Genomic DNA, 26,402 nt, shown 5'->3' on the forward strand with positions numbered 1-26,402 from the left:
TGCTCTCATCATGTCCTTCTTTCCTTAATAGGCTGAAGATGAAGAGGGCTACAGAAAACTGATCGATCAAAAGAAAGACCGGCGTTTAGCTTACCTTCTGCAGCAGACCGATGAGTATGTGGCCAACCTGACCAACCTGGTCTGGGAGCACAAGCAAGCCCAAGCAGCGAAAGAGAAGAAGAAGAGGAGGAGGAGGAAGAAGGTGAGAGCCCTGATGGCGGCGGCCGAGGTGGTGGGGGGTGTGCGTATGGTCAGGGGCCACTCGAAGACTCATCCTCACTCCTTCCTGACCTGGTGGAAGATTCAGGTGACGGAGTTGCAGAAGATGCTTACGCAAGTGGGCAGCACGGTGTGAGGGAGGGAGCCAGGCACAATGGTGTGAGGGAGGGAATCAGGCACAGCGGTGTGAGGGAGGGAACCAGGCACCCCAGAGAGGATGTTGAAGTCATATAAGAGTGTAAGGGGTGGGAAGTGAACTGAAACACTGTAGTCCGTGTTTCTTTGTTCCATAGCATGTTTCAAAATGAAGCATACATGGTCAATTGAAAAAGGAAAAACATGGGCACACGTGTGTTTGCTTGAGGTTAACACCGGTGTGGTAGGGCCATGGGACTAGAGCAGAAAAGGCAAAGTGCTGTTGGAAAGAGCCCGAGGAAGGGGTGAGGGATGGCTCCGGGGTACTGTCAGAGCCTGTTTGAGCCTGTTTGTTCGGACGGACGGCAATGCCCAAATGGTGTATTCAGTTCAGCTGCCCTGTTGTGGCGCTAAGGTGAGTGGGCAGACCAGGGTTTTCGGTCCTGACAGAGGACAGTAAATGGTTTTGTATAAAATAGAACCTAATCAGCATGGAAAGGGAAGGATGAGATTTAGACTCTGAGCTCTGCAGCTGTTGTGATCTCGATGCAGGTGTAAATGGCCCGGGTCGACCTGTGAATGTAGGTCCTCTTGGAAGCTTGAGTGGTCTGGTGGTTTGGTTCTTGGTTCGTATTTGGTTTTCATGGGGGATCCTGAGTGGCCTGGATGCTCAATGTCCACAAGAACCAGGAAGGCTTCATCGGGTCGTGAGGAGCCCGGCTGGGCGGCGTTCATCATGTATTCTCTGCACTGAATCACTGAACAAAACGTTTTTCAAAAAAAAATAATTAATTTCATGGCTCCTGAATTCTCATACCTGCTTCGTAATTAAGGGGGGGGGGGATGAATGATGGAGAAGGCGCCTCCTTGCTCCTGACTCCTTCGGTATAAGATCGCTGCCTGCATTGTGCAGATGAACAAGGGATGACTCAGGGCTCGGATTTAGACAATTTTGTCGGTGAGAAATACCTCATTTTCTTGTCAAGGTAGCATTACAGACTTTGCAGGATTCCAGCTCCCAATTTCTGACTTAAAAGGACGTGTTCAGAGTCAGGAGAGAGCACATGGTCCAACAGATGGGATTCTGTGACATCCCACGAGGGGACCCCGTGAAGTGATGGTTTTCGTTTTTCCTAATGCGGAGATGTCTTTTGCACAGGTTACCACAAAAGGTCACCGTTGGTGTTTTCGGTACTGAAGTTCAGATTCCACTTTTTGTGTGTGATTAAAAGCTAATGGCCCAGATGTGTGCTTCTGGCTTATAATTACTAGATTCCTGTCATGATATTATATGGTTATATCATTGTCGGCAAAGAAGGATATATCACTGAGTGATAGTGATTGTACCTGTATTTTCAGTTAATCTGTACAAGGCAGGAACCTGTCACAACATTTTTCCTGGTGCTGCCAACTCCACGTGATCTCTAGACTCTACTTGCCAACCCCTGCCTTTGGGTTTGCCGATGGTAGATACTCTTTCTCTTTATCCGTTTGTCTGGTGCATATTACCTGGACGCGTACCGTGAGCCAGGCAGAGGGCTCAGCGCTGGGGAGGAGGAGAGAGATGTGGAGGAAGAGTACACTTGTCTTCTCTCTCAGTTCCACCGGAGAGGGGGAGACAGACAGACACTGATCAAACACACACCCAAAGAGATGATCGTAAACCGTGATGAACGCTGTGAAGGACGACTGGGAGCCAAACTTGGGGGGAGGGCGCCTGATTTCCTGGCAAATGAATGATCCATACCAAAGCCAGTCCCGCTCCCCTCTGCTGGACAGGACGCTCCAGGGGGCTCCCGCTGGTTACCTCACGTGACTGAATGTGCAGAATCGTGACTTTGTCCTCAGCTCTGCCTCTTCCCTGGTGTGCTTTTCCCTGGCATTTGTGCTCGCCCTGCCCTCAACAGGACCTAGGAGCACAGGCAGGATTTCCTTCTAGAGCCTTCTTGCTGGGACGGATAGGACGAGGAAGGAAACCGAAGAGACCTGGCCCTTCCCGCCCCCAACCACCTCCAGTCCTTTCTGAGAACCATCTCTTTCCTGGGGCTTTGAGATTTGGTTCAAAGCGAGTTACCTAATTCCAGATCCACCTTTATTCAAGTGCAAAGAAAATGCTTTTGCTTTCAAAAGCCGATTATTGGACAGTCTGGATTATCCGTCATTCTTCCCTCCGTTAGAGTGAATGATTGAGGGTGGCTCGTTCCAGCTTCTCTGCTGGGGAGGACGGCCGTGTTCAGAAGCTTAAATATTCATCGCTGACCCTTTCAGCTTTTCCCACAGAACCAAAGATGATGCTGTACCTATCTAGAGTGTGTTTTTTGCGATTAAGTAAGGCCTCAGTAAGCCTTTTTTTCTTGTGACCCACTGGACCAACGGCGCTGTGCTTCGGCAACAGGTGTAGGGGAGCTGGGCCGCAGGTACCTCTGTCCAACATGTTACCGGTTGAACATGGGATTTCACTGGAAAAGGATTAATTTTTTTTTTTAATAATGCCCCAGTGTAACCAAGAAGGTGTCTCTCTTTCTGGGGAAGTGTATTGCGTTTCCTTGTTGTTTCTGATGAGGAGATGGGTTTCCTTGAACCTGCCATGAGCGTGTTTGCACCTCTGTTCTCACCGTGAGAGCCGCTGCTGCGAAGTATACGTTTATAAGTCATTCTGGAACTTACTGCTCTCAGCCCAGTCTTCCATTAATGCCCTTGAAGTGGAGGAAAAAAGGAAGCGAACTATGTGTATCTACCTAGGTGTTCGAGGAGGAGTAATTTGCAAAGTAGTGAAATATCCATTATGTGAAACCAGCTTTTGCTGGGCAACAGGATTAATGGACTCTGACGTGCCCTCAGCATGACCTTGAGGTCTCTGTCCTCTTCTCTTGATTGTTCTGTAACATCTGCAGGCTGAACTATAGGATGAAAAAGGGCATGGGGCTAATAAAGCCACCAGAGTGTGTACAGATAGGCTTGAGTGTGCTGATGTAGAAAATTGGGCCACCGCCCAAGAACGCATATCTGACTGCAAACTTCTAAGTTCCTCACTGCATCAGAAAACATACTCTACTGATTTGCTTTTATTCCCTTATAGAATATTTCCTTAAAGGATTGGTTGCCTGGTGCTTCAGTCTCCTGATCTGTGAGGAGGTGATGGGATTACATGGCCAAATGTAACTAGAGCATTTAGAAGGTACCTGGGCACATAGTAAATGCTCAATAAATAGTAATTATTGTACCAAACAATTCTGTGGTATAAACATAGGCTAGCAATTGTTGAAACATGGTTTTAAGGGCTTTTCTTCTTTTTTTAATAAAATCTTCTCTTTTCCCATGTTATATGTTTGCAATGATGTCAAGAGAATAAATGTTTGGCTACCACCACCCCCCCCCCCCAGTTTAGGATCAGTTAGGCGTAGGGTAGGATGTCTTTTTGGACATTGACAGATTCTTTGACCATTGAGGCATGCAGTTGGAAATGAGGATTTACCCTTTTTGGTGGACTCTGCTTACCCCTCCCTCGCTGGCTCTGACACAGAGAATTTTCTAATTGTGGGGCCCCTCATTTGCAGTGGTTTCTGGTGGTAATCAGGTGGTCCCTGTGCAACTCTAGGGTGTTTTTCCTTAAGCTCTGGTTAGGAGCCCAGGCTCACCGCCCCCTACAACACCTCCCACGCCCAGCCTACTGAGAAGTCCAGTCCCTTCACGGGTTCTGCCTCCTGAGCGGTTGACTTCAGGCCAGAAATAAATATTTAATTCCCTCTTCCAGATCTTCCAATGCAGCATATACCAACAGAACTACACCCTTGTTGTAAATGTGTGACATTTCTTGGAAATGCAGGACACTAACAGGAACCAGCAGAGAATCCGTGGGGACCGCTGTGCCAAGTATTTTTTTCATCGTGGTGTTTGCTCTTCCGTCTGAAAGGTCTTTTATTCTCTTTCTCAGCAAATGCTGTTATAAAGCACATCTCAGGACTGTGATATTTTGGAGGGGGGCTCTTTCTGGCACAGAATTCTACACGGGTCAGTAGAGCAATGGGAAGTATGTTTTTACCCTTTTTAGAGAGCAGCTAATCAGAAAAACCTCTCGGCATAATTTTTGGTGACAGGAGCATGAGAGGCACAGGAGTGACGTCATTGAGACATTCCTTGTCAATTCAAGTCACCCTCCTGTTCTTCTCAATTCTTTTCTCTCTCCCGTTTGCTCCCTCTCTCCCGTTTTCCCTTGCAAGGAGAATATCACAGGTGAAAGGAGAAGTTTCTTTTTCTTTTCTCTTTTATTTTTCCTCAAAGATTTCTTTACTTTTTAGAGAGAGACAGAGAGCACGAGCAAGGAGAGGGAGAGAGGGTGTGGGAGAGAATTCCAAGCCAACTCCGCTCTGAGTGCAGAGCCTGGCGTGGGGCTTGATCTCACAACCCTGAGATCATGACCTGAGCCAAAACCAAGAGTCAGATGCTTAACTGACTGAACCACCCAGGCGCCCCTGAAAGGCTCTAAGGTAATGCTGGGCATGTTGAGTGTAGGGACAACCAGGAACGGCAGGTGATTGTGGTGCCACCGTGATCAGTCATTTGATTAGTCCAGTATCAAAATGGGTGAAAACAGAAGTTTGGATCAAAGTCCTGCTTAACTGGATTGACCAGTTACTTGAGTCAAAAATGTTGGAATTGGCTTTCATTGCAGGGTGCAACCAAAGTAATGTGCAGTTGCCTGTTAATGTGATATTCTTGGATCTTTTTTATTGCCCGATCACCTGTCTTCATGCTCAGAGATCCACTTAAATGACAGTGTAAGTAACCCAGGTGGTTTCTGGGTGCTTAGGTTTCCCCTGAGCCAGAATGAGCCTTGAAGTTGCCCGCACTTTCGAATGTTGTTTTAGCGGCGAAGAACCCTGCTGGCAGGTCAGATGCACTCACCTTATAATATAAATTATAAAATTGTAAAATATTGGTACAAAACTGTTTTCCACACAGATTGAGGCTGTGGCCCGTGTTACGGTCATGGGAGTGAAGCGCCCCTCTGGGGTTCATTTTCCTGGGTTCGGCTTACCTGGGATTTTCCTGTCTCGGGATTCCTTTGCCTCCTCAGCCCCGTTGCTGATTATGTTCTATAGCTTCTGCCGGAAGACAGGTAGCGGTGAGGCTGGTGAGACACAGCTTGGTGAGGCCACCCAAGTGGGATTTCTAAATTGGCTTTGACCTCGGAAATTGGGGAGCCACCTTGTTTTCCGTTTTGACGGGTGTGTCCCACATCCCTTCCCATCACCACGACAATGGCCTTCCCCTCCCTCCAGCCGCATAATTAGTTCCCAACTTCTTGATTCATGGGTGAAGGGCTGCAGATTGTTTTGTTTTGGTTTTGATCCTTGGAAAAAGCCCAGCTCAGGCTTCTGCTGGTCGTGTAGGACGTGTCTGATCGCAGGATGGAGATAACTGTGTGACATTCCCCAGGTGGGGGGAGACATGGTAGCCCCCGTCGCAGTTTGTTTGGGGTTAATCTTGAACCAAGAAAAGGGAAGTGTTTTGTTTTGTTTCGTTTCGTTTTGTTTTGTTTTGTGGGGAGAGGATTGGGCATCGAGGATAAAGCCACTCCTGTGATGTGAGAACCGGAGATTGTCACCAGCTGAAAGAATCCAAGGCATGATGGGAGAACGTGGTCTCTCTTGTCATAGAGAAGACTGCCACCTGGCTTCCACCGCCTGTAATAACAGCTAGACTGAGTGTAAGTTCAGACCTCTCACCTAGGGACAGTTGGGTGAGGAGTGTGTGTGTGTTGGGTGAGGAGTGTGAGGAGTGTGTGTGTGTGTGTGTGTGTGTGTGTGTTCGTTGTGTGTGTGTGTGTGTGTGTTTGTTCGTTCTTAACTGTTTTATGGCTTGCAAATAGACCAGCATTGTGTGTGTGTGTGTGTGTGTGTCTGTTCGTTTGTTCTTAACTGTTTTATGGCTTGCAAATAGACCAGCATTTAATTCCAATAATGGTGACCCACTGAGTCCACTGAGTGTATGCTAAGTGGAAAGCATTGTTCCAGATGCTTCCCTTCCTTCAGTCACCAAGCATTTACCTAGTACCTTTCATGTGCTAGGACTCTGTAGGTGTCTAGACACACGAATGACAAAAACAGACAGAAATCCCTGACTTCAGGCAGTGCTATAGCCAGTTCTCGCGAACTTAAAGGAGCGGTCCTTGGACTAGCATCAAATCTTTTACATTGTGGAGATGGACGCTGGCTGTATATATTTCATGGAGCCTTGGATCGTGCATCCTAAAATTATGACCTAGTCCTGCCTCCACCCGACGAGGGAGGGACTGGTACTGTCCCTTTCTGACGGAAGAGGGAACCAAGACTCAGAGATTTGCTCAAGATCACACAGCTCACGTCTGTCCTATGGAGCGGCAGAGCTGGGATTCAAACACCAGTGGTCTAGTCCCAGAACCAGGTTTCTTAAATCTCATATTACATTGCCTCTCGAATTTGATACCATATAGAATTTTTTAAATGAGTTTAGAGGATTTTCAGTAAAGGAAGGGCCTGGTGGTGGGGTGGTTTTTAGATAACACTCTAGCGAGTCAGTAGCATATTCATAGAAGACCATCCTTGAGAATGGTTCTGAATCTATTATTTATGGTCCTCCAAGCTTTTTAATGTACTATTCATTGAGATGGTGATGCAGTTCCACTAGCGAGATACTGGAAATTGGCTTATCCATTGTCTCATTTGATTTTCTTTGTTGGCCAAATTTGTAGCTTATTTCCGATTTGTATGGAAAGAATGGTAGGATTAATTGACTTCTTCCCATTAATTAAAACAGCCGCCTGAGTATAGTGCCTGAGAATTCCAAAAAAATGGAACTGTGAGGGGCTGGTTGAAGGGTGGTTTCCTTTCTGAGCCTTTCTGCCATTGTTCTCTGTGTCCGTAGCCAAGACACAGGGCCTGGCGCTTTTCAAAGCTAACCCTTCCTTTCGAGCCTGGGAATGTTTCACTTTGGGGTGACATAGATAATTAAATTCTGGGGAAGTCATAGCCAAAGGGAGTGTTTTATTTCCAACTCTGTGGTAGAAATGCTGCACTTTTTCTTGCCTTGTGCTTTGGCTTACATACTTACATGTATTTCTTGTAAGAAAATTTTGAAAAAACTTCAAAAATTTCAAACATCTATGGGAACTGCTTTTCTTCAGTGTAGACAAAAGGTTGGATTTGGAACATTTTCTATAAAAGCTGTTTTTGTCAAGAGACAATGGAGTTATTTTTCATGGAAAGCAAAAATGTATTCTATAATCAATGCCTTAAGTAAACAAAGTAGAGTTAATATTGATTCTGTATCATTATATATATTTTTAATTAACTAAAGAGCCCAGGGGAAGAAAGCTCATTTTCTTAAATGTCTTGATAAAGGAAATGACTAAAGTTGTGTTTGGTTTTTTTTTTCTTCACGCAGAAGTAGTGTAGCTTTCCAGCAATAAAAATAAGGATTCTGTAAAGGTGATGGTAAAGATTTCACTTGTCAGAAAGGTTGTTATAAATGTAAGAAATTTCAGACTTTTTCGTGTTTATTGCAGATGAGACCCTCTCAGGTATGTACAAAACGTGACATAATCTTAGCTTTTCATTTAGGCTGTCTTTGAGGCACATAGAAGTTAATGGACTAAGATACTGAAATATTTAAGAAATGGTCGATGACAGAATTTTTTGTGAGATCACAGTATCTGCGTCCAACTTCCTCATATTGCCAACCATGGAAATACTATATACTATGAAAAGCCAATTAGGTAGAATGGAAAACATCCAGAGAGTTCACAGAGAGTTGTATGATTCTGTATTTTTATGACCCAGGAAGCAGTTCCAAGTTTACCGGTGGTCAACATTTTTAGAAAACTTGCTAAGGGGAATGAAAAAGTTGGGCTGGTTATGTCAGGGTTTGCCAGACACGAGAGGGACATCTCACACGCGCTGACCTCAGCCCTGCTGCTCCCGTGTCTTCAGCTCTTTGGGTTCTAGAAAATGTCATCCACGAATCTTTGGCGTGGGCCAGACTTGTATCACACCTGGCATTCAGTAACTCTCTCCAAGTTGCCAGAAAAAAAAAAAAAAAAGAAAGAAAGAAAAGAAAGAAAAATCCCACACACTCTGTATCAAACAGTGAAGAGAAATGGAAATAAAAGACGTCAGTACTTAAGCTCTATTAGAGGACGGTGGTGAGTAGCAAGGAAGTGCTCTTTGGGGCCACTGAGTTGCCATGAAATCTTTCTGATAGCCATCTTCTTGATTGATGTGTAACGTCTGACCTTGCTTTGCAGAAGGCTGAAGAGATTGCTGAGGGAGGAGAGTCTGCCCTGGGACCAGACGGAGAGGTGAGGAGTTTTGTGCCCATTCCTGCCTGTGTTCTGCTCAATGAGTCCCTGCCATGCCCTCCAGCACCATTTTCTGTGAACACCAACTTTATTTTTACTCAGCTTTTCATTTCTAAGTAAAAATAGTAGTACATTAGCATAGTAGAAAATTAGGCAAGTAGAAAAGGGATATACTGGAACATAATCTCCTTCCGTCTCAGACTGCCAATCAACTGATATTAAGTTTGTGTACTGTTCTGGAATCTTCTGTGTGCATATATGTTTATGACTCTATAGAACGTGTAAAAATCTCAAGTGATTCTATAATTGCATTTTCCCCGTAAGTGATACAGAAGCATAAAGATATGACCCAGTTTCCTCAGTGTATTACTAATTTGAAATTATAAAACTTCATAAACACAAACAATTTACATATTTAGTGAGCTTCTTTTTTTGACATTTTTGTGTAGGCTCACAAGAGTGCTTTTCTGTATAGATTCACCACCACATGCCTAATGTGATTTCTCAGGATTTTGAAAGTTCCCCGGAATCATGAGAACACAGTTACTTACTTAGTGGATTTAGTTTCTCCTCCAAAAACTCAAAAAAGTTCTCTGCCAGGGATTCACACGAGGAGGTGCGGCCCCAGAGCAGAATGGGAAGGAGTTTGTTTCCAACGGCCTTCTCCTCTCTCAGATTCTGATAAACCTGCTGGGCGGATCCTTCTAGAATCTGTGCACACGAGGCGTACCGCACGTGTGAGCAGCCTGGATCCGGAGCTGAAAGGTTGAAACCACTACTCCCTGCAGAAACTCCTTGAACAATAAGTGTCGCTTGAGCACTGTAATTCGTCACAAGGAAAGAAAGGATCGGGATGAGTTGTCTCATGGTTCAGCCACCCTCAGTGGGCCACTCTGGGGGAAGAACACTATTTATTGGACGCTGCGAAACAACGCTGGTCTGTGCAAGCCCCCAGCCTTACCTACGCGCGGCTCACATGGGTCTGTAATTAACAAGCACGCAGGGGGAGAGCGAGTGGGTTGGTGGGACCGTGCTCCTACCTCTTACCGTCGGTTGGGAAGATCCCCTGCTGATCTTGGGCTTGCGATGTACACCTTTTTTGTTTGTTTGTTTTTTAAATCTTAACCCATGTGCATTCTGCTTGCTGAAGTTGGCAGAGTGGGCATCTTGCTCAGTTTGTTTTGAAATCATGTTCTTACCCTCTGCCGGGCTCCTTCAGGGCCCTTGCCAAAGCCCTAATTCCAGCCACGGCAACTCCCGATTTTCTCTGCGGCACAACATAAGCAAGAAAACAGGCTGTGTTCTCTGAGTCCGCAGTAATGGAATACAGTTTCTCCGAGGGAGGCGATAACGACTGGTAGATTCCTTGCTTTACCGCGTGGGCATGTGGTTGACCTTGTCCCCAGTGAGGAAGAAAGGTCACGCGTGCAGAGCAGTAGTGTCCCAATCTGTTGCTTTAGCCCACATCAAAGAAAAAAGAAGAGACGGCTTGGAGTTGGCCTTTTCTTTTTTAAAAGCTTTTTTTTTTTTTTGGTAGATACTCACTAATATATTGTTTTTTGGGGTTTTTTTGTTTGTTTTTTATTCTGTTTTGTGGAAGGAGAAGGGAGAATGAACTTTTTTTTTTGTCATTTCCTCTGAGATATGGAAGATACACTGTGGTATCCTGTGTTTCCTGTCATTTTTATTTAACTCCAATTAAGAACAATTGAGAAAAAAATTCTTCAGAATTAATGAATTGTGAAAACATGGAATTTTATTACTTCTAAGGAGATGGATAACTTGGACTGCTCACAAATCAAGCATTTCCAGGCCAGCGTCTGGCCTGGGGGATCTGTCCTACAGGTGTGGTCCCCGGGTCATCAGTAGCATTCATTTGCATAGGATTGATTACTCCATTTTTTTTTTTTTTTTAGGCCTTTTAAAACAATTTGTTCTTTTTTTTTTTTTTTTAAAGATTTTATTTATTTATTTGTCAGAGAGAGAGAGAGCAAGAGCGAGCACAGGCAGACAGAGTGGCAGGCAGAGTCAGAGGAAGAAGCAGGCTCCCTGCAGAGCAAGGAGCCCGATGTGGGACTCGATCCCAGGACGCTGGGATCATGACCTGAGCTGAAGGCAGCTGCTTAACCAACTGAGCCACCCAGGCGTCCCATAAAACAATTTGTTCTTTGAAGTAGGTTAGACAGGGCCTCTGTGATTTCATTTATCCTCTTAATTTTCTGAGCAAGCCATTCTTCATGAAGACTCTAATAATGAACTTCAGCTCCGGCTTGGTCCATGCGCCCGGTTTCAGAGGATCCAGCTTCTGGCTCTGTCTCGCTGTCAGGTGCCTGTGGCCAAGCTAGAGAACAGGACACTGGGTTCTGCAGAAACTCAGACGGGCCCCTCGAGAGGGGACACAGATGACAATACCTCTTTCTTTTCCCATTCTCTCAGAAACCACGACTTAGCAGTAGTTGTTATGGGGAAGGGGTATTATGTGGGGGTTCTTATTTGCAAATGACAAATGACAACTCTGCCAGATTTAAGTAAGAAGGGAGTATGTTCATAAGATATTGGGTAATTCATCAGACCTCCAGGAAACCTGGAGAGCCTGCCTTGAAGCTACAGTAGGCCGTGTTCTACCGTCTAGCCAGTCAGTGAGGCCGTGGCTGGTGGCTGACGCGGTGCACCGGCAGGGGCTCGGCCCAGCCCGGCCCTGTGCTCTGCCTTCCCTCCAGCATGCCTGTTGCTCCCGGCTTCCCCAAGCCTCGGGCTCCTAATTCCAAGCCTTGGTGAGTGCGTCCAGTTGATGGAGCTGAGGTCTGCACTGACCTCCTTGCTGCAAGGGAGGTTGGTGCTTTCAGCGTCTTTAGTAGGAGGTGACCTCTCACCTCCCGCCAGGACTCATAGGTGGGAAACTTTCCAGTCACAGGAAAAAGTTTCAGATGCTGGGCAGCGTCCAGCACAGAACTGGGAGGCGGTCCTAACACCCAGCGGTGATGTGTTTTTGTTTCTCCTTTCTAGCCCATAGACGAAAGCAGTCAGATGAGTGACTTGCCCGTCAAAGTGACTCACACGGAAACGGGCAAGGTCCTCTTTGGACCAGAAGCACCCAAAGCAAGTCAGCTGGACGCCTGGTTGGAAATGAATCCCGGGTATGGCATTAAAGCAGAAATTCTGGGGTCCAGTGGCTTCTTAGATGTCTGTGGTCCCCATAAAATCTCAGAGCACCAGCACCATGACCTTCGCTGAAACAGTTCAAGTGATTCCCCACATTTGTCATTTGTACACAGAACATGCTACGTAGGTCATGTGCGTGTGTGGTGTCTTCTAATTTTAGAAAAGTAAGCCCCCTCTCCTTCCCACTCCTTTTCCTGCAGTTACGAAGTTGCCCCGCGATCCGACAGTGAAGAGAGCGATTCTGATTACGAGGAGGAGGTACGTGGGTATCTCAGTCTTTGGGGTGTATGTGGGAAGAGCCCCTGTCTATCACTGCATCCTCCAGTGCTAACCTTGGCGTGACGTCTGGAGCTGAGGATGCCCCAGAGCTATGGCGATGGTGCCCAGCAGTCTAGTGACCTCGCCGGGGCTCTTGGCCAGTGGCGGGACTCGGAGAATTCTGAATTTATATGAAACCAAGAAAAGAGAGGCTGACATGAAAGGGGAGGTGGTGGAAAGGTCTTGTGGGGAGAACTGGAGATGGGTTATTTTGGGAAGGCGGTGCCCTGCTTTCCCTGGCCCACGCTGAGGCTGAGCCACCCAGAAGTTTCCGGGGTCCTTCAGGTCTTAGAGTCTACTCAAAATTTTAAGTCTGGAAGGGTAGATGAAAGGGCAATGCAGACTTGGTTTGATGAAGTTATTGATCCTCTCGGTTTCTCTTTAAACGTGATTCTTGTTTAAATTCCTTGGATATTCCCGTTACCCCAAGAGAAGCACATTTCTCAGTCTCTTGGGAGGAACGAATGGGCAGTAAGTTTACCTAGAACCTAAAATGGAATCCTTGGATACTTTTAACAGAACTTAAGAAAGAGTAATAAAGGGTTTTCTTTAGATCAACTCCGAAATGTATTATAATTATAAATAGAAGGATTAAAAGAAGATTTTTATCTCCTTGCTGAGAGCATTGTTTGTGGGTAGCCATTAATTCTGTTTACCAGCGTCGAGGAATCTTGGTTCAAAGAGCACCGTGGCCACAGAGAGGGCGAAGCCACCCTACCAGTCAGGTCACTCACCAGAATTCTAAGACAATTGTGATTTTCTTCTATTTTGCAGACCCTTCCCTTTTTTCCCTTAAATTAATCTACTGTGAACACTTGGTAACTTTTACAAAGAGGAGGAATTAAAAAGTTACGTTTTAAGAAAAAGGCTCCAGCAAAAACAGCTGCTTTGGGTTGCGTATTATTTATTTTTTACAGGCCGCTTTGGCTCTGAGGTCTTTGAAGCTTCCAGAATCAGTTTTTAAAATGTTTCTTGGATGAATGGGTCCATAAATGATCCATTGGAAGAAACCAAAAGATCCCCTGGAAGTCATTGGGTCAGAGAGCCAGGGAGGGACAGGGGTTGCTGAACCCGCAGGTGTCAGCCCAGGACAGACAGCCGCACACAGCTCCGGGCAGCTGGGACTAGAATGAATTTGAACCCGAGTCCTCATCTCGGGTCTGTCACTCATGTCCAGCCACGTCTCTACTCAGAGCCTCACTCCTTTCCTGGAAGACAAAGGAGCCAAACTGATTCCTCACCTCACCTCCCAGCATCTCAGTGGTCCGTTCCCTGAGGTTTGGTTGTTAGCAGGAATATTATGTCCACTCCCATTTCTTCATCCAAGAGTGATGGGAAAGCATTGATCTCTTAAAACCTGCTTTTAAAGAAATTCCACCGGTGAGTCTGGAGGGTTTAGCTCCCAACAGCATTGGTTGGCCGTGGGCATAATGACTGTGTAGCAAAGCTTTCCAACAGATCAGCAGAACGTAGTATGTGGCTGAGAGGAGCCTGTAATGAATCCTTTGCCAAGTTACTGACAGCTTTCGTCTAAATACTCGGAGATCTATGCTGTGAAGTAGTCCCAAAGCAGCGGGTTTCAAGTTCCAGCCCCACTACCTGGAATGCATGGGGGTCATCCAAGTCCCCTTGGCTAAATTATCGGGGGGCATTTTTATGAGAAGGGCAGTAGTAAGCCTCTAAGTCTGGCTTAGGCTGTAGAATTTTTCTAAGAGTGAGCAGGTGTGGTCTGTCAGAGTCTTTGATAACCAATGATAAATACCCATCTGCCAGTTATATTGGGAGCAAGGGTTCTAACGGATCCTCGAAGGGTTTCTTCTGTTCTCTTCTCCATGATTTAAACAGAAATGGAACAGTGTATTGCCTGGTTTAGGGAGGTGTTAAATTTACTTTCTCCCTACGTCGTATTTACTCTGCGAAGCTGAACACCATTCAGTCTCCCTTCAGAAAAGGCCAATCCTAGAGATTTTGTCCCTAAAATGGAATCCTTCCTGTGTCTTTGTTCCTTCCCCCAGGATGAGGAAGAAGAGTCCAGTCGGCAGGACACGGAAGAGAAAATACTTCTGGATCCCAACAGCGAAGAGGTTTCTGAGAAGGATGCCAAGCAGATCATTGAGTGCGTATCACTCAGTTTTCTCCCTTGTGAAAATGCGTGTCCCCAGAATTGTGCTGTATGGATTTTCTTTCAGAGAACTTTGTCTGAGGAAGGAAGGCGACCAAGTTCATGGCCACGTTCCCCTTGAAACGCTGCCATCAGAGGTCACCCCCTGCCTCTGGAGCTCGGCTTTCCCACCTTCCTCAGTGGCATCAGCACTTACCCAGGAATGCCCGTGAGAGATGCCGATCCACCCAGCCCCCTGCTGCAGCCAGCCCCCTGCTCCCACATATTGTCCGCAGCACCCCAGGACCTCTCGGCACCTCTTCCTCCTCCCTGAGTCCGAGTGCCGGATCTAGTCTTCACTAGGGCCGTTCTCCATGTCAGCTCTTTGCTTGTGTGGCTCTAATGTTGATATTTGGGGGAAATGATATGTAAAATAGAAAATTTTAAAGTAATGAGATTAAAAAAAAAAAAGCAAAAATAGGCATTATGATATTGTCTCCTTTTTTTTTTTTTTTTAAAGGTTTTATTTATTTGAGAGAGAGCACAAGCAGGGGGAGTCACAGTCAGAGCTGGCAGGGTGAGAAGGAGACTCCCTGCTGAGCAGGGAGCCTGACACAGGGCTCGATCCCAGGCCCCGGGACCATGACCTGAGCTGACGGCAGACACTTAACCGTTTAACTGACTGAGCCACCCAGACACCTATGTTTTCTCCTTTGATTCGAGGTCTGTGGGCCCCACACTAGGAAACTTTGTTTTCTGGGTCCGCTGAAGGTTTAGAACTGCCCAGTGGCTCCTCACTGCCCGTGGAGTTAAACACCAGCCCGTGAGCAATGCGGAGGAAGTGGAGGCCGGCTGGTGCCTCTCCCATCTCTGTGGTCACGTTGCTCCCTCCCTCTCGTGCCCAGCAAGCTCTAGACACCATGCTGTGGATAGGGTTTATCTTTGCATCTGGAGAGCCTAGGATGGCCTCCCTGGCCACTGGGTCATCTGCAGGGATGCAGTTCCTGCTCCGATCAGTCATTGGAGGTCAGGTGGGCCTGCCTGCCGGTCCTGACTCTGTGACCTTTCCCAGGGCCCAGGCACACGAATTAACCTCCAGCTTGCTCACTTTCTGTGAGGGTTCCCAGTCCTGTCTTTTAACCAGAAGACATACTGGAGATGATCAGTAAACTATACTTCGCACAGCGGGGCTTGGCTCTCCATCCGTGCGCCCAGAGATCTGTGGATGATTCTCGGCTCTCTGTGTCTCAGGACGGCCAAGCAGGACGTGGACGATGAGTACAGCATGCAGTATAGCGCCAGGGGCTCCCAGTCCTACTACACAGTGGCCCATGCCATCTCCGAGCGCGTGGAGAAGCAGTCCGCCCTCCTCATTAACGGGACCCTGAAGCATTATCAGGTAACTGGTGGGGGTCGGGCCCTCTGGGGCAGCCATGGCCCTCACCTCACTTTGGGCCGTGTGTGTCTTGCACATGCGTACGTGGCTTACGTAAGGTGTCTGATGGTGGAGAGGCCTCTGGGGTCATGTTGCTTAAGATATAATGATTCTCTGTGGCGCCTGTAATTCTTGCTTTAGAGACACTTCCATCATATGAGGGCATCCCCTAGAAAGTTCCCTTCCGTGAATTTAGGATGGCTCGTGTTCTAAGAAATACAGGCTTAGCAGTTAGAACGGTTTGATGTTGTGGATCTCTTCACAGCGGAAAACCCAGTATAGGGAACGTAGGTGCCTCGTCTTATAGTCCATGAAGCATTTCTTCCAGAACTTCGGTGGTGGGTCTAGTTTAATGCCATGGATTCAGCTTCTAGGAGCCGCTGTCCACTACATGTATGGCCTTTTTTAAGACACAGTAAAGTGGTGAGCTTTGATGAGACGCCCACTGTAAACAGAACAGACGTTTCATTTGACCTGTTGGAGTAAGGGCAGCTCCTATTGTCTACTGCCTACCACTCTGGCGTTTCCCAAAGTGTGTTCCTTGGAACACTTGGTTCATGAGCTGTCCCTTAAAAAAAGGAAAATGGGGTCATGGTCAAATGAATACGAGGAAATACTATCATCCAGAGGTAGGACTGTCATGTAATTTACTACTCCGGATTTGGATGCTTACAAGAGTGAATAAGGGCCCTTCTTATTCGTACCAAGCATAACCCAGGACGATCCTGAGCCAACCAGACAGAAGAGCACCGTGGCAGTGACCCCTCCTGGTAATCCCTGGTGATCATGAGCACATTCACGACTCTTGTAATGGACGACCGTGTGTCAGCGTCCTGCAGTGAGATCACTTTGACTTCCTATTTCCCAAATTTCTTGGACCACCCAGCTTTATGTCCATAGATCCCCTATTAACATCCTGTAATTTAGGAAGTATATGCAAAGTTCTCTGAGTTTATGGGTTGGCTCCCCTAAACTCCTCACTGCCAGCACTGGGCTGGCTGCCATGGCGTGGGGGTGAAGGGTCCAGGCCTGTGGACCTAAATCACGCTTAATACCATGTTGATTTCCTCCTGCAATTAAAGCCTTTCTCATCACTTGTCCTCACTGCCTTTCCAAACCCCCGTGTCCCCTATTGCCATCTGGGAGCTTCCTCTTTCGGGCTGCCTGTAGACTTCCTGAGCATGCGTCCACGTCAGTCCCCTTCTGGGCTTTTGCTCCACTGACTTCCTCCTTCCTAGCCTCTGACCACCCGCATCAGACCCATGAGATCCTTTCCATTTCTCACAAACTGATTCTAGCTGTGGCTCGGGGCCTGCCTGGATCACCCTGTCCACGAGTAAGCTTTCTGCCACCTCGCTCCTTGATGGTTCGCGTATCTTTAATAATTATGTAACCCTGACCCAGTGGGGGGTCTCCCCACGGCTTCCTGGGAAAGCCACACATGTCTGGTTCGCTCCCCAGACCCACCCCTTCACGGTCTGGGGAAACCCGTATCACCTCCCACTGTTTTCATGAATTTCTGGTCTCCTCTGCTGCCAGGTTATGCTTCTGTTTTATCTGGGTTTAACACAAATGCAAAATTCAGCCCCTTGGCCAGTTTTCATTAAAAAAAAAAAAAAAAAAAATCAGGGCACCTGGGTTGCTCAGATGGTTAAGCCACTGCCTTCGGCTCAAGTCATGATCCTGGAGTCCCGGCATCGAGTCCCACATTGGCTTCCTGCTCTGCAGAGAGTCTGCTTCTCCCTCTGAGCCTCCCTCCCTCTCATGCCCTCTGTCTCTCATCTTCTCTCTCTCTCTGAAATAAATAAAACCTAAAACCAACAAAACAAAACACCATCACGACTATCCAGATGTTTCTGGCATTTAGTTGACTTTCCTAAAGGTCTGGTGGTCTGGGATCCTGGGGCAGGCCCGCCGCCCTTCCAGTCTGCAGTCGCTTTCGGCGGCCCCTTCCCTCGGAGCTCTTCTTGCTTCTCCCGTCGCTTGGCGTTGCTGTCCTCCTGCAGAATCCTTTAGGATGATTCGGAGTCTCGCGCGGTACAAGGTACCCTAAGTGGCCTGTGGAAGTATTTCTGCAGACCATCGCAGGGCTCTCCCCAAGAAAATCTCTGCTCGCTGCAACTCAACGTGCGTGCCAGAACAATTTTAAATAAGATGATACGTATTCATATGTGTGCCACGTACTTTGAACCCCTTCTCGGTGCCTGTGGATATGCGATTGCCTTTGTTTCCTCTTGGACTGCAAGCTTCTGCAGGGAGGCCGCCTCCTGCGCAATGGGCAGGCGTCCATCTGCTATACCCCCTTGCATGGTTCTTCGCGCAGAGCAGTCATTTAATAAATATTGAAAATAATTGAATTACTCACTTGGTTCTTACATAAAACAAATTAAAATTAACATTTCCCTGAGCATAACTTAATTAGAAAGCTAAATTAACTTCAGCAGACATGCATATTTATATATTTGTGTATTTATGCATATTCACTTACATGTAATACATAATATATAATATGCACAGATAGCTATATGTATTTTATAATATGTACACACACACACACACACACACGTATATATACAGAAGTATATTGAATTGCTCCTACCATTTGAGCTCAACATCTGTGTGATGGTGGTGGTATTGGTATTGGCGGTTGGAGGAGAAGGAAGGGGAACAATTTTGTATTTTCACCCCAGCCTTTCTTGTACTTAACACAGGAACTCCACAAAGCTCTGTCTCTGGTGCAGGCCTTTCGTCCTTTAAAAATATGTCATCCGTGTTTCCAGCCATCAGCTTCCGTTGCGGTGCCCCGGGGGAGCGCCCCCATGGCCGCTCCCACATGAGGCCCGTCCTGCGGGCCCCACAGCGGCCCGGCTCCCTGGTCAGCCCGCTTGCTGGCAGAGGGGATCCTGGCCTGGGAAGGCTCTTCATGGCCAAGAAGGCTGTGTCTAATGATCTCTGATCTGTGTGCCAAACCTGCCTTCTGGTTTGTTTGTCTCTAATCCTCACATTGGCTTTTTGTTCTTGGAGTGTTTGGAATGGATTTTCGTTTGGGTTTTCTTCATTTATAATAACTCTGGAATGTCATATACTGTGAAATGCTAAGTAGGGATGAGCAGCAAAGCTGCTTAAAATCCCACCAGTATGCTACAGCCCGTCATTTCTAAATCTGATTAACACTTAGCACCTGCCAAGCAGCAGGGATGATTACAGGCTCATATTTTAAATTCTTTTTGTGTTGGTGCTTCCCCCCACTTTCCTACTGTGGGAAATCCAACATATAGCACTGAGGAGTTAAGAAGTCGCAGCCTCACTTGAGTTGTATTAGTATTAATTACCTGTGCAGATCTTGGATAATTGAAGCAATTACTCTTCATTTCAGCTCCAGGGCCTGGAATGGATGGTTTCCCTGTATAATAACAATTTGAACGGGATCTTAGCTGACGAAATGGGGCTAGGGAAGACCATACAGACCATTGCACTCATCACTTACCTGATGGAGCACAAAAGACTCAATGGCCCCTATCTCATCATTGTTCCCCTTTCGTAAGTAAAGTCATTTATTCCTTACTTATCTCTCCGTAGGTTATAGATTGTCCTATTAGGAGCTTGTTCTTGTTTTCCATTTAAGGCAGAATTGTAACCTATAGCGGGATCACCAGAAGCTGCTGCTGTGAACTCAGGTTTCCGCTTCCCACCCCCGGCCTCTTTGAATGGCTATTTAACCACAGGACAAAGTGATTTCATCAGCCCTGATAATCAGGCCGCAGTTCACAGCCCGCATCACACCTTAAGTGGCTCACGGGGCAGAAAGCTTTTGATTCCTATTTTTTAAAGATTTCTTGGATTTTTTTTTCCCCTTGTCCCATTTCCAAAAGCTTACATATATTCAAAAAAGTATGACTTCTTCAATCTGCCTCGACTGTATCTCTTAGAGCAGAATCTGGGTCACAATCGTACCTGTGAATTTGACCTTAAACTGTTTTCAGAACGGACAGTCTGACGTCCGTGATCCCGCTGCTCCGCAAGCGCGGGTCCTCCTGTCCTCCACTCAGTGCCCAGAGCCTGCGCGGTTCCTCCTAGGTCTTTTCTGGGCCTGAGAGAAGGAAGACCTGCTCAACGCGGCCCTCCCGGGAGGGCTCTGGCAGCTGGTGTTAGGTCGTAGTTCCAGTCGCTGAGATCTTTGTCGATCTCGGTGCTAAGATAGACTTGGACCTTGCAAAACAGACGGACGAGCAGAGGGATTCTGGTTTCGCATTTGCAAATTTTGTCTAAACGAGAACTGTTCGCAGACCTTCGGAATCTGTATTAGCCAAATCTGTAGTATTTAGACGTCCTGGGTATTGTATCTACATTTCAAGTATATATTCAGTTCTGTATATATATTTTGCATGTTCTGATTTCCGTATTATGGTGATGCTTTCAGGGATTTAAAAAAAAAACAAAAAAGGCATTCCCTATTTCTCCCCCGTTCCCTCTTGACAGATTTATTTAATATTTTCATGTGCTTTTGTCATTTATTTTTTTTCCTGACTCAACTTTTCTGTGAACTTACATGGCTGTTTTTCAAGAGTCCCCAAATCACTCTGGCAGTTGCTGTTTTCAATATTGCAATTAAGGGTTGTTGTTTTTTTTTTTTTTTTTAATTTTCCCTTCTCTATGTTTATGCATTTTTAAAATTTTATTTATTTCTTTTTTCTTATGAGATTTCTTAGAAACTGACAAACACACTTGTCATGCTTTGGGCCCAGCTTCTTTCCCACTTATCTCTTATTTCCACACCTTTCCAAGAATCCTGTAGTTGAGATATTTTCTATTCTCTCTCCCCTTTCAAGGTGAGGCCTGAGCATGAATAAGGACATCTTTTTAACCGCCGATCGCAACAGCAATGTCGTTTTCTCTGTTTTCTTCTTTGTTCTACAGGACTCTGTCTAACTGGACATATGAATTTGACAAATGGGCTCCTTCTGTGGTGAAAATTTCTTACAAGGTTTGGAACGCTGTGTTTATATATAAATGTGGAAAAGCAAAAAATAGACCCTCCTCTTTTTTTTTTTTTTTCTTCATTCCATATGCACATCTGTGAACTGTATTTGGTTGTAAAGTTTTGTCATGTACATCATGTACCAAACAGTGTGAGTTAATCATCCCAAGAAGATTACTGTAATAAACCATAATTACTTTCAGATAGTGAAATGCAGAAGAAAATTGTTAATTATCATATTGCGCGGTTTCTGATGAGAGTAATACAAATGACAAATACCGCACATTCCACGGGCCACCGCCACCGCACCCGCTGTTCCTGCGAAGTTCGCCAATTACCGGAGCGCCCGGGCCGCCTGCTCCCACGGAAATGGAGCCTTTCAGCCGAGCAGCGGGTTCCCCGCCACCTCGGGGTTGCTGTAATTTCCCTCTCCGTCTTCCCCCTCCCTCAGTTTCCAGGGGGAAAGCCTGCCTAGAAGGGTCTGGAAAGTGTCCAGATGTGCGCGATTTTGCCAGGCACTTTCTTTGTGGATAATGGGTCCGTATACGGTAATGCATAGAGACGCAGCCCGCGCTCACGGGTCTGGGCTCCATTAAGCTGTGAACAGTGAGGCAGAATGCACACATTACTCGCATTGGGTCATATATGTATGTGTGTGTTTCTTTCCATTCAGGGCACCCCCGCCATGCGTCGCTCCCTCGTCCCCCAGCTGCGGAGTGGCAAATTCAATGTCCTCCTGACTACTTACGAGTACATTATCAAAGACAAGCACATTCTTGCAAAGGTATGTCTTTAAAAAAAAAAAAAAAAAGTTCCTTTACCTCTCATGATGGACCATCGCGCTGGAGTGTAAAGGATTTCCCAGGTCATGCCCACTGGGGTAATTTGATCATTAGAGGCTTTTCCCTCTCTCTCTCTCTCTCTCTCTCTCTCTCTTTCTCTTTCAGAGTCAGCTATATTTTGGGAATGGGTTTTAATTTTAGGCATGCTTTTTGTTTGTTTGTTTCATTTTGTTTTGTTTCTTTTGTTGGCCTACATCGTCAATCCTGGTTCTGTGACGGAGCCTCTCCTAGTTTATGAGTTTACATCTCTTAAAAAAATTCACCTGGGCTCCTTGCGCAGCTCCTTCTCTCTCCAGCAGCCCTGAACGTGCTTGTGGAAGAAATAATTGTTTTTGTTGCCCTGGGTTATTGTCAGCAGCATGACTTCATTCCTCTTGTGCCTTTGTCTCTCCAAAGATGAGTAGGCACCCTTCCATATGGTTTCTCCGTGCGAACAGTTGTCCACGCTGCGGCTTTGCTCTTCCTGTGTTGGGTTTTTTTTCCTCTGGTGAAATAATGGGCCACTGTACGGATGGCTCCGGGCTGTTTCTGTGCCTATTCACTCAAAGCCGAGAAAGAGCTGTTTTCTACCTGCGACACGCTTGTCTCCTAATTTGTACGTCCCAAGTTGTCCTTCAGCTAAAAAATAGAAAGTTGTTCTTTGATTTCTATCGCCTGGCCTCCTAATGCATTCATTCAGAATACCTTCTTTCGTGGGACCAAACACGGAAACTTCAGTTTTCTTCCTCTGGTGATTTCTCCTACCCTGTGGTGTTTTGGAATTGGCTATAATTGGAAACTAAGTGGTGGCCAGAAGAGAACAGAATTCCTGTTTCTGGGGTCTGTTCTCTCTCCTCACTAAACCTCTGCTCTGAGAACTGTTGAGTTCCCTTCCTGGCATCACGGGTGCTCCCTTGCAGGAAGTATGCTCCCAGGGGAGGTTTAATAATTGAGATGGCACTGGCGACAGTGCCGTGTTCTGCTCCTCGTTCCCAGAGAGGAACTTGGCAGTGTCAGAAATTACATGTTTTTGGTAGAACTCTGGGAATGTGGGTTTGTCCATCGGAGAGCCTTTAAAAAAAAAAAAAGAATCCTATCCCATCTTCTGCATTTGTATTTCCGCATTCATCAGAGATGCCTGGTAATGAGATGAAATGCTTTTATTTGTTGCTGGAGGAATGAAGCTATGGAAAAGGGTAGTGGAATTGTGTTCAAGTGGAAGACCTAATTGGTAAATGAGCAGATTAGCACAATCGAAGTCCTCTCTGATTTCCTTGTTTATTAGGTCCTAAGCTAAATCAGGAAAGTGGATTTTGACTGCTGACTTAAATACGTTTGTATCTGGTGGCCTCGTTTCATGCCGTGGGTAAGCTTGGGGGGTAGTTGGCCATATAATTTCATTCTCATGGACACTTTCCTTGGAAGCAGTGGAGGAAGAATTAAAATAAGAAAAGCTCTGGTAGTTTCTTTTACCCAAACATCCCAGCCTGACTGATTGTTTACTTCTTCTCCCCCGACTTTACGGTCACTTCTAATGAGGAAGGCAGAACCCTCTAGAATCCCGCGCTCACCTCCCTCCTCCCTGTCTGGGAGCTTTGGAGCAGGATCCAGGGACATCTGAACACCAGATGCTTTTCTTGGCCATTGCCACTGTTTTGTAGGGAATGAATAGGCTTAGTGGGACATTCCACATTGTTCTCACTTAAAGAAACTGAGACCAGTGACCTTGAAGAGGGCTGAAGGGTAAGTTGTGAGAGAGGAAGAGGCCCGTGTGCAGATTAGGGAGGAAGATTGTGTTATGTGGCCTTTCTTTATTTTTCACGCAGCACTCATGATGGGAAAGGAGATTGTGTTTAATTCCAAAGTTCTGGCAGAATCAGAGGAATGATATTTTAGCATTGTCTTCACTGTCAGTGAGTATATCCTTTCACTTTAGCTCTCTGAAAACAGTGATCTGAGACCTGGCCAGCGAGGACCTTGGTCAGAACCCAGAGACTCCAGGTTGCCAGATCTTACTTTTTTAAGAGAAGCTGGATATTCACATTTTTGTGTGAAATATTCCAACTTTTAAATGTTAGCAACTCATTCGAATTAAGAAGAGAAAAAGAACACTGAGCTGAGCCAGGCCCTAACAATATAACAATAGAAGCAAAGGCAGGAAGCCAGAGCATCTCAGCTGTACGTACCTACTGACGCCATCTTGGAAAATCGGTCACTAATTTCTGCTTCAAGTGGGGAGCTCTCCTCTCTTCTTGCTATGAGCCGAGGCAGCATGAGCACTGAATCAGGGAGAGCTGTCATGGTCTAGCATTAACAGAGGGAGTGTTGGTTCAGGAGACACAGGAGCCAGTCCCAGCCCAACCATTTCATCTTGGGCCCACGTTCCCCTCTTTGGCAAGAGCAGTTTGGAATCACATGACCCCTAAGCAGCATTGGCACTGACATCCCATTATCACGAAGGAGAGTCACACCGTATTACACACAAAGTCTGAATTCCTTGGTTTTCCACACCATGGTTTGCCTATTGGAGGTGGTTGTATTTCCTCTTGCTCATCTCATGTTGGTCCTTCCTCTTGGGTTACAGATTCGGTGGAAATACATGATTGTGGATGAAGGCCACCGGATGAAGAATCACCACTGCAAGCTGACTCAGGTCTTGAACACTCACTATGTGGCCCCCAGGAGGATCCTCTTGACTGGGACCCCACTGCAGAATAAGCTCCCGGAACTCTGGGCCCTCCTTAACTTCCTCCTCCCCACCATTTTCAAGAGCTGCAGCACCTTTGAACAGTGGTTTAACGCCCCATTTGCCATGACTGGAGAAAGGGTACTGGTCTACCTTTTGTATCTTCCACTCTATGGCAATGAAATGAACGTAAAGATCCAGAAGCTGGGAGTGTTAGAGCCCCAGAAAACCTGTAGGGTGGTTGGCAATGTTGCTCACTTTACAAAACTCATCAGTGGGTCCGTGTGTTCTCTTTCCAGGGGTGTTTCCTGCCCTGAGAAAATGGATCTAGTGATGGGTCTAGGGTCCTAGGATCTAGGATCTTTGGTCTTTTCCCGACATGTTAATCAGGCCACTAGAGAATGATCCTGACTGATGGAATCCTTATTTGTACGGGCCACAGGGAGGACGAATGGAGAGAGATTTGTTGAATCAATTTAACCAGATCAACCGACCCAACTGAACACAAACCTTAAAGCACATACATATTTCCTTGTAAAACTTGGGCTTCTCCTTAAGCTGTTTCCCTATGAAGAGTTTGTATGTGAAACTGAATTAGCTCATGCTGATTTTCTGTACACACTTTTCCCCCAATTTTAGTGTGAGCCTGTTTTATGTCTACATTAATACTCCTCAAATCCGGAGTAGCCATTTTCAAGTTCCTTATTATTCTGTCCACCATCTGTCTTCTCTTGGAGCTCATTTATGGAAGGAAGACACGGGCCATTGCAAGAAAAGGAATGGGTTCCTGTCCTTTTGATTAGTGGTTTCTTAACTGTGGGAATGAAAAGTCACTTAGAAGGCTTTCAGGACATTTATGTTGAAACTATTCAGCACTTTAATTTTGAAGTACATCATAGGGACTTTTGCCTTTTGTCAGTAATTCATTGGCTTGCCCATTTGTAGAAAGTAATGTCAATCAAGTCTGCCCCCTAGAGGTTCATAGAGGAAGGTGACCAGAGGTTCTAGAGAAGGTTCCAGATAAAAGAGGGCTGACCAAGATAAGGGGAGAGGGAAGGAAGAGTGAGGTACAGGGGCTTGGAAACCCACCACCATCCACTGGGCCCACTCTCTTCTTTTCCTGTTCAGGCCTTGTCACCTTGGGGTGTTTCTGCTTCTGAGACAATCCAAGTTAAGAGCCTAACTTAAGGCTTTGACTTTGAGGAAGCACACATGAACTCTTGCCCCTCTCCTTGGGTTCTGTCTCAGTCTTCAGTAAGGCTTTGTTGCAGTCCTATTCAAAAAATGTCTGAGCTGGGAGACTGGTTGCTCTGGCCCCTTTTCCATGGAACTCCACATTAAGACAAAGACGCCCATTTAGACGCCATTTTATTACCACTTGGCACGTAGGAAGAGGATTCTGAGGCATGCAAAACAGGTAAAGACCTAGCCTTAATGGACATAAAAATTTCAATCACATATCACGGCAAATTAATAAATGTAACCCTACAGCATTATTTTGTGAAATATCATTAAAAAAAATGTCCGACTCATCTGAGGTTCTCTCGTAGGTGGACTTAAATGAAGAGGAAACTATATTGATCATCAGGCGTCTACATAAGGTGTTAAGACCATTTTTACTGAGGAGGCTGAAGAAGGAAGTCGAGTCCCAGCTGCCCGAGAAAGTATGTTGCAAATTCCAAAGCTATGGTTCCTTTCCCTGCTGATCTCCCAAGTACCTGCATCTGAAACTTTCTTTTCTTTCCTTTTTTTTTTTTTTTTTAAGATTTTGTTCATTTATTTGACAGAGAGAGAAACAGCGAGAGCAAGAGCATAAGCAAGGGGAGTGGGAGAGGGAATGCAGGCTTCCCCCTGAGCAGGGAGCCCCATGTGGGGGCTCGATCCCAGGACCCTGAGATCATGACCTGAGCCAAAGGCAGAAGCAAAAAACAACCAGCTCGTGTTTTAGTCCCAGGGATCTTGGAAATGCCGTATAGGACATTTTTGTTAGAGAGAAGCTAGAGGTTTGAATGCAGAGAGAGAGAGAAGGGAAATTTCAACATTTTCGGTCTGGTTTCCCTAAAGCTCTGGTGTGGGCTTTTATGAAGTTAGTAAATTCATCGAGTCTCCTGACATTTTCGCTCACACTTACATTAACTCAGTTGTATTAGTTTAACACTATATTTTAAGTTTGGATTTTTTTTTTTTAAGTTATTAACCTCGTGAAGTT

At 46.1% G+C, this 26,402-nt stretch overlaps 1 protein-coding gene across 7 annotated transcripts in view; it reads left to right on the top strand.

The window, feature by feature from the left end:
* The window catches only part of SMARCA2 (SWI/SNF related, matrix associated, actin dependent regulator of chromatin, subfamily a, member 2), a 175,110-nt gene that overhangs the window by 44,092 nt on the left and 104,616 nt on the right, over positions 1–26,402 (top strand). For all 7 annotated transcript variants that reach the window (XM_059142457.1, XM_059142463.1, XM_059142461.1 and 4 more), the window contains exons 9-19: positions 32–202; positions 8,639–8,692; positions 11,699–11,829; positions 12,055–12,112; positions 14,188–14,288; positions 15,525–15,672; positions 19,085–19,248; positions 20,626–20,692; positions 21,360–21,470; positions 24,092–24,334; positions 25,744–25,857. In XM_059142457.1, the coding sequence (XP_058998440.1) occupies positions 32–202; positions 8,639–8,692; positions 11,699–11,829; positions 12,055–12,112; positions 14,188–14,288; positions 15,525–15,672; positions 19,085–19,248; positions 20,626–20,692; positions 21,360–21,470; positions 24,092–24,334; positions 25,744–25,857 (1,362 nt within the window). The remainder of the gene's footprint in view (positions 1–31; positions 203–8,638; positions 8,693–11,698; positions 11,830–12,054; positions 12,113–14,187; positions 14,289–15,524; positions 15,673–19,084; positions 19,249–20,625; positions 20,693–21,359; positions 21,471–24,091; positions 24,335–25,743; positions 25,858–26,402) is intronic.

The sequence above is a fragment of the Mustela lutreola genome, chromosome 12 (assembly GCF_030435805.1).
Source record: "Mustela lutreola isolate mMusLut2 chromosome 12, mMusLut2.pri, whole genome shotgun sequence".
In the NCBI taxonomy this organism is placed as follows: Eukaryota; Metazoa; Chordata; class Mammalia; order Carnivora; family Mustelidae; genus Mustela; species Mustela lutreola.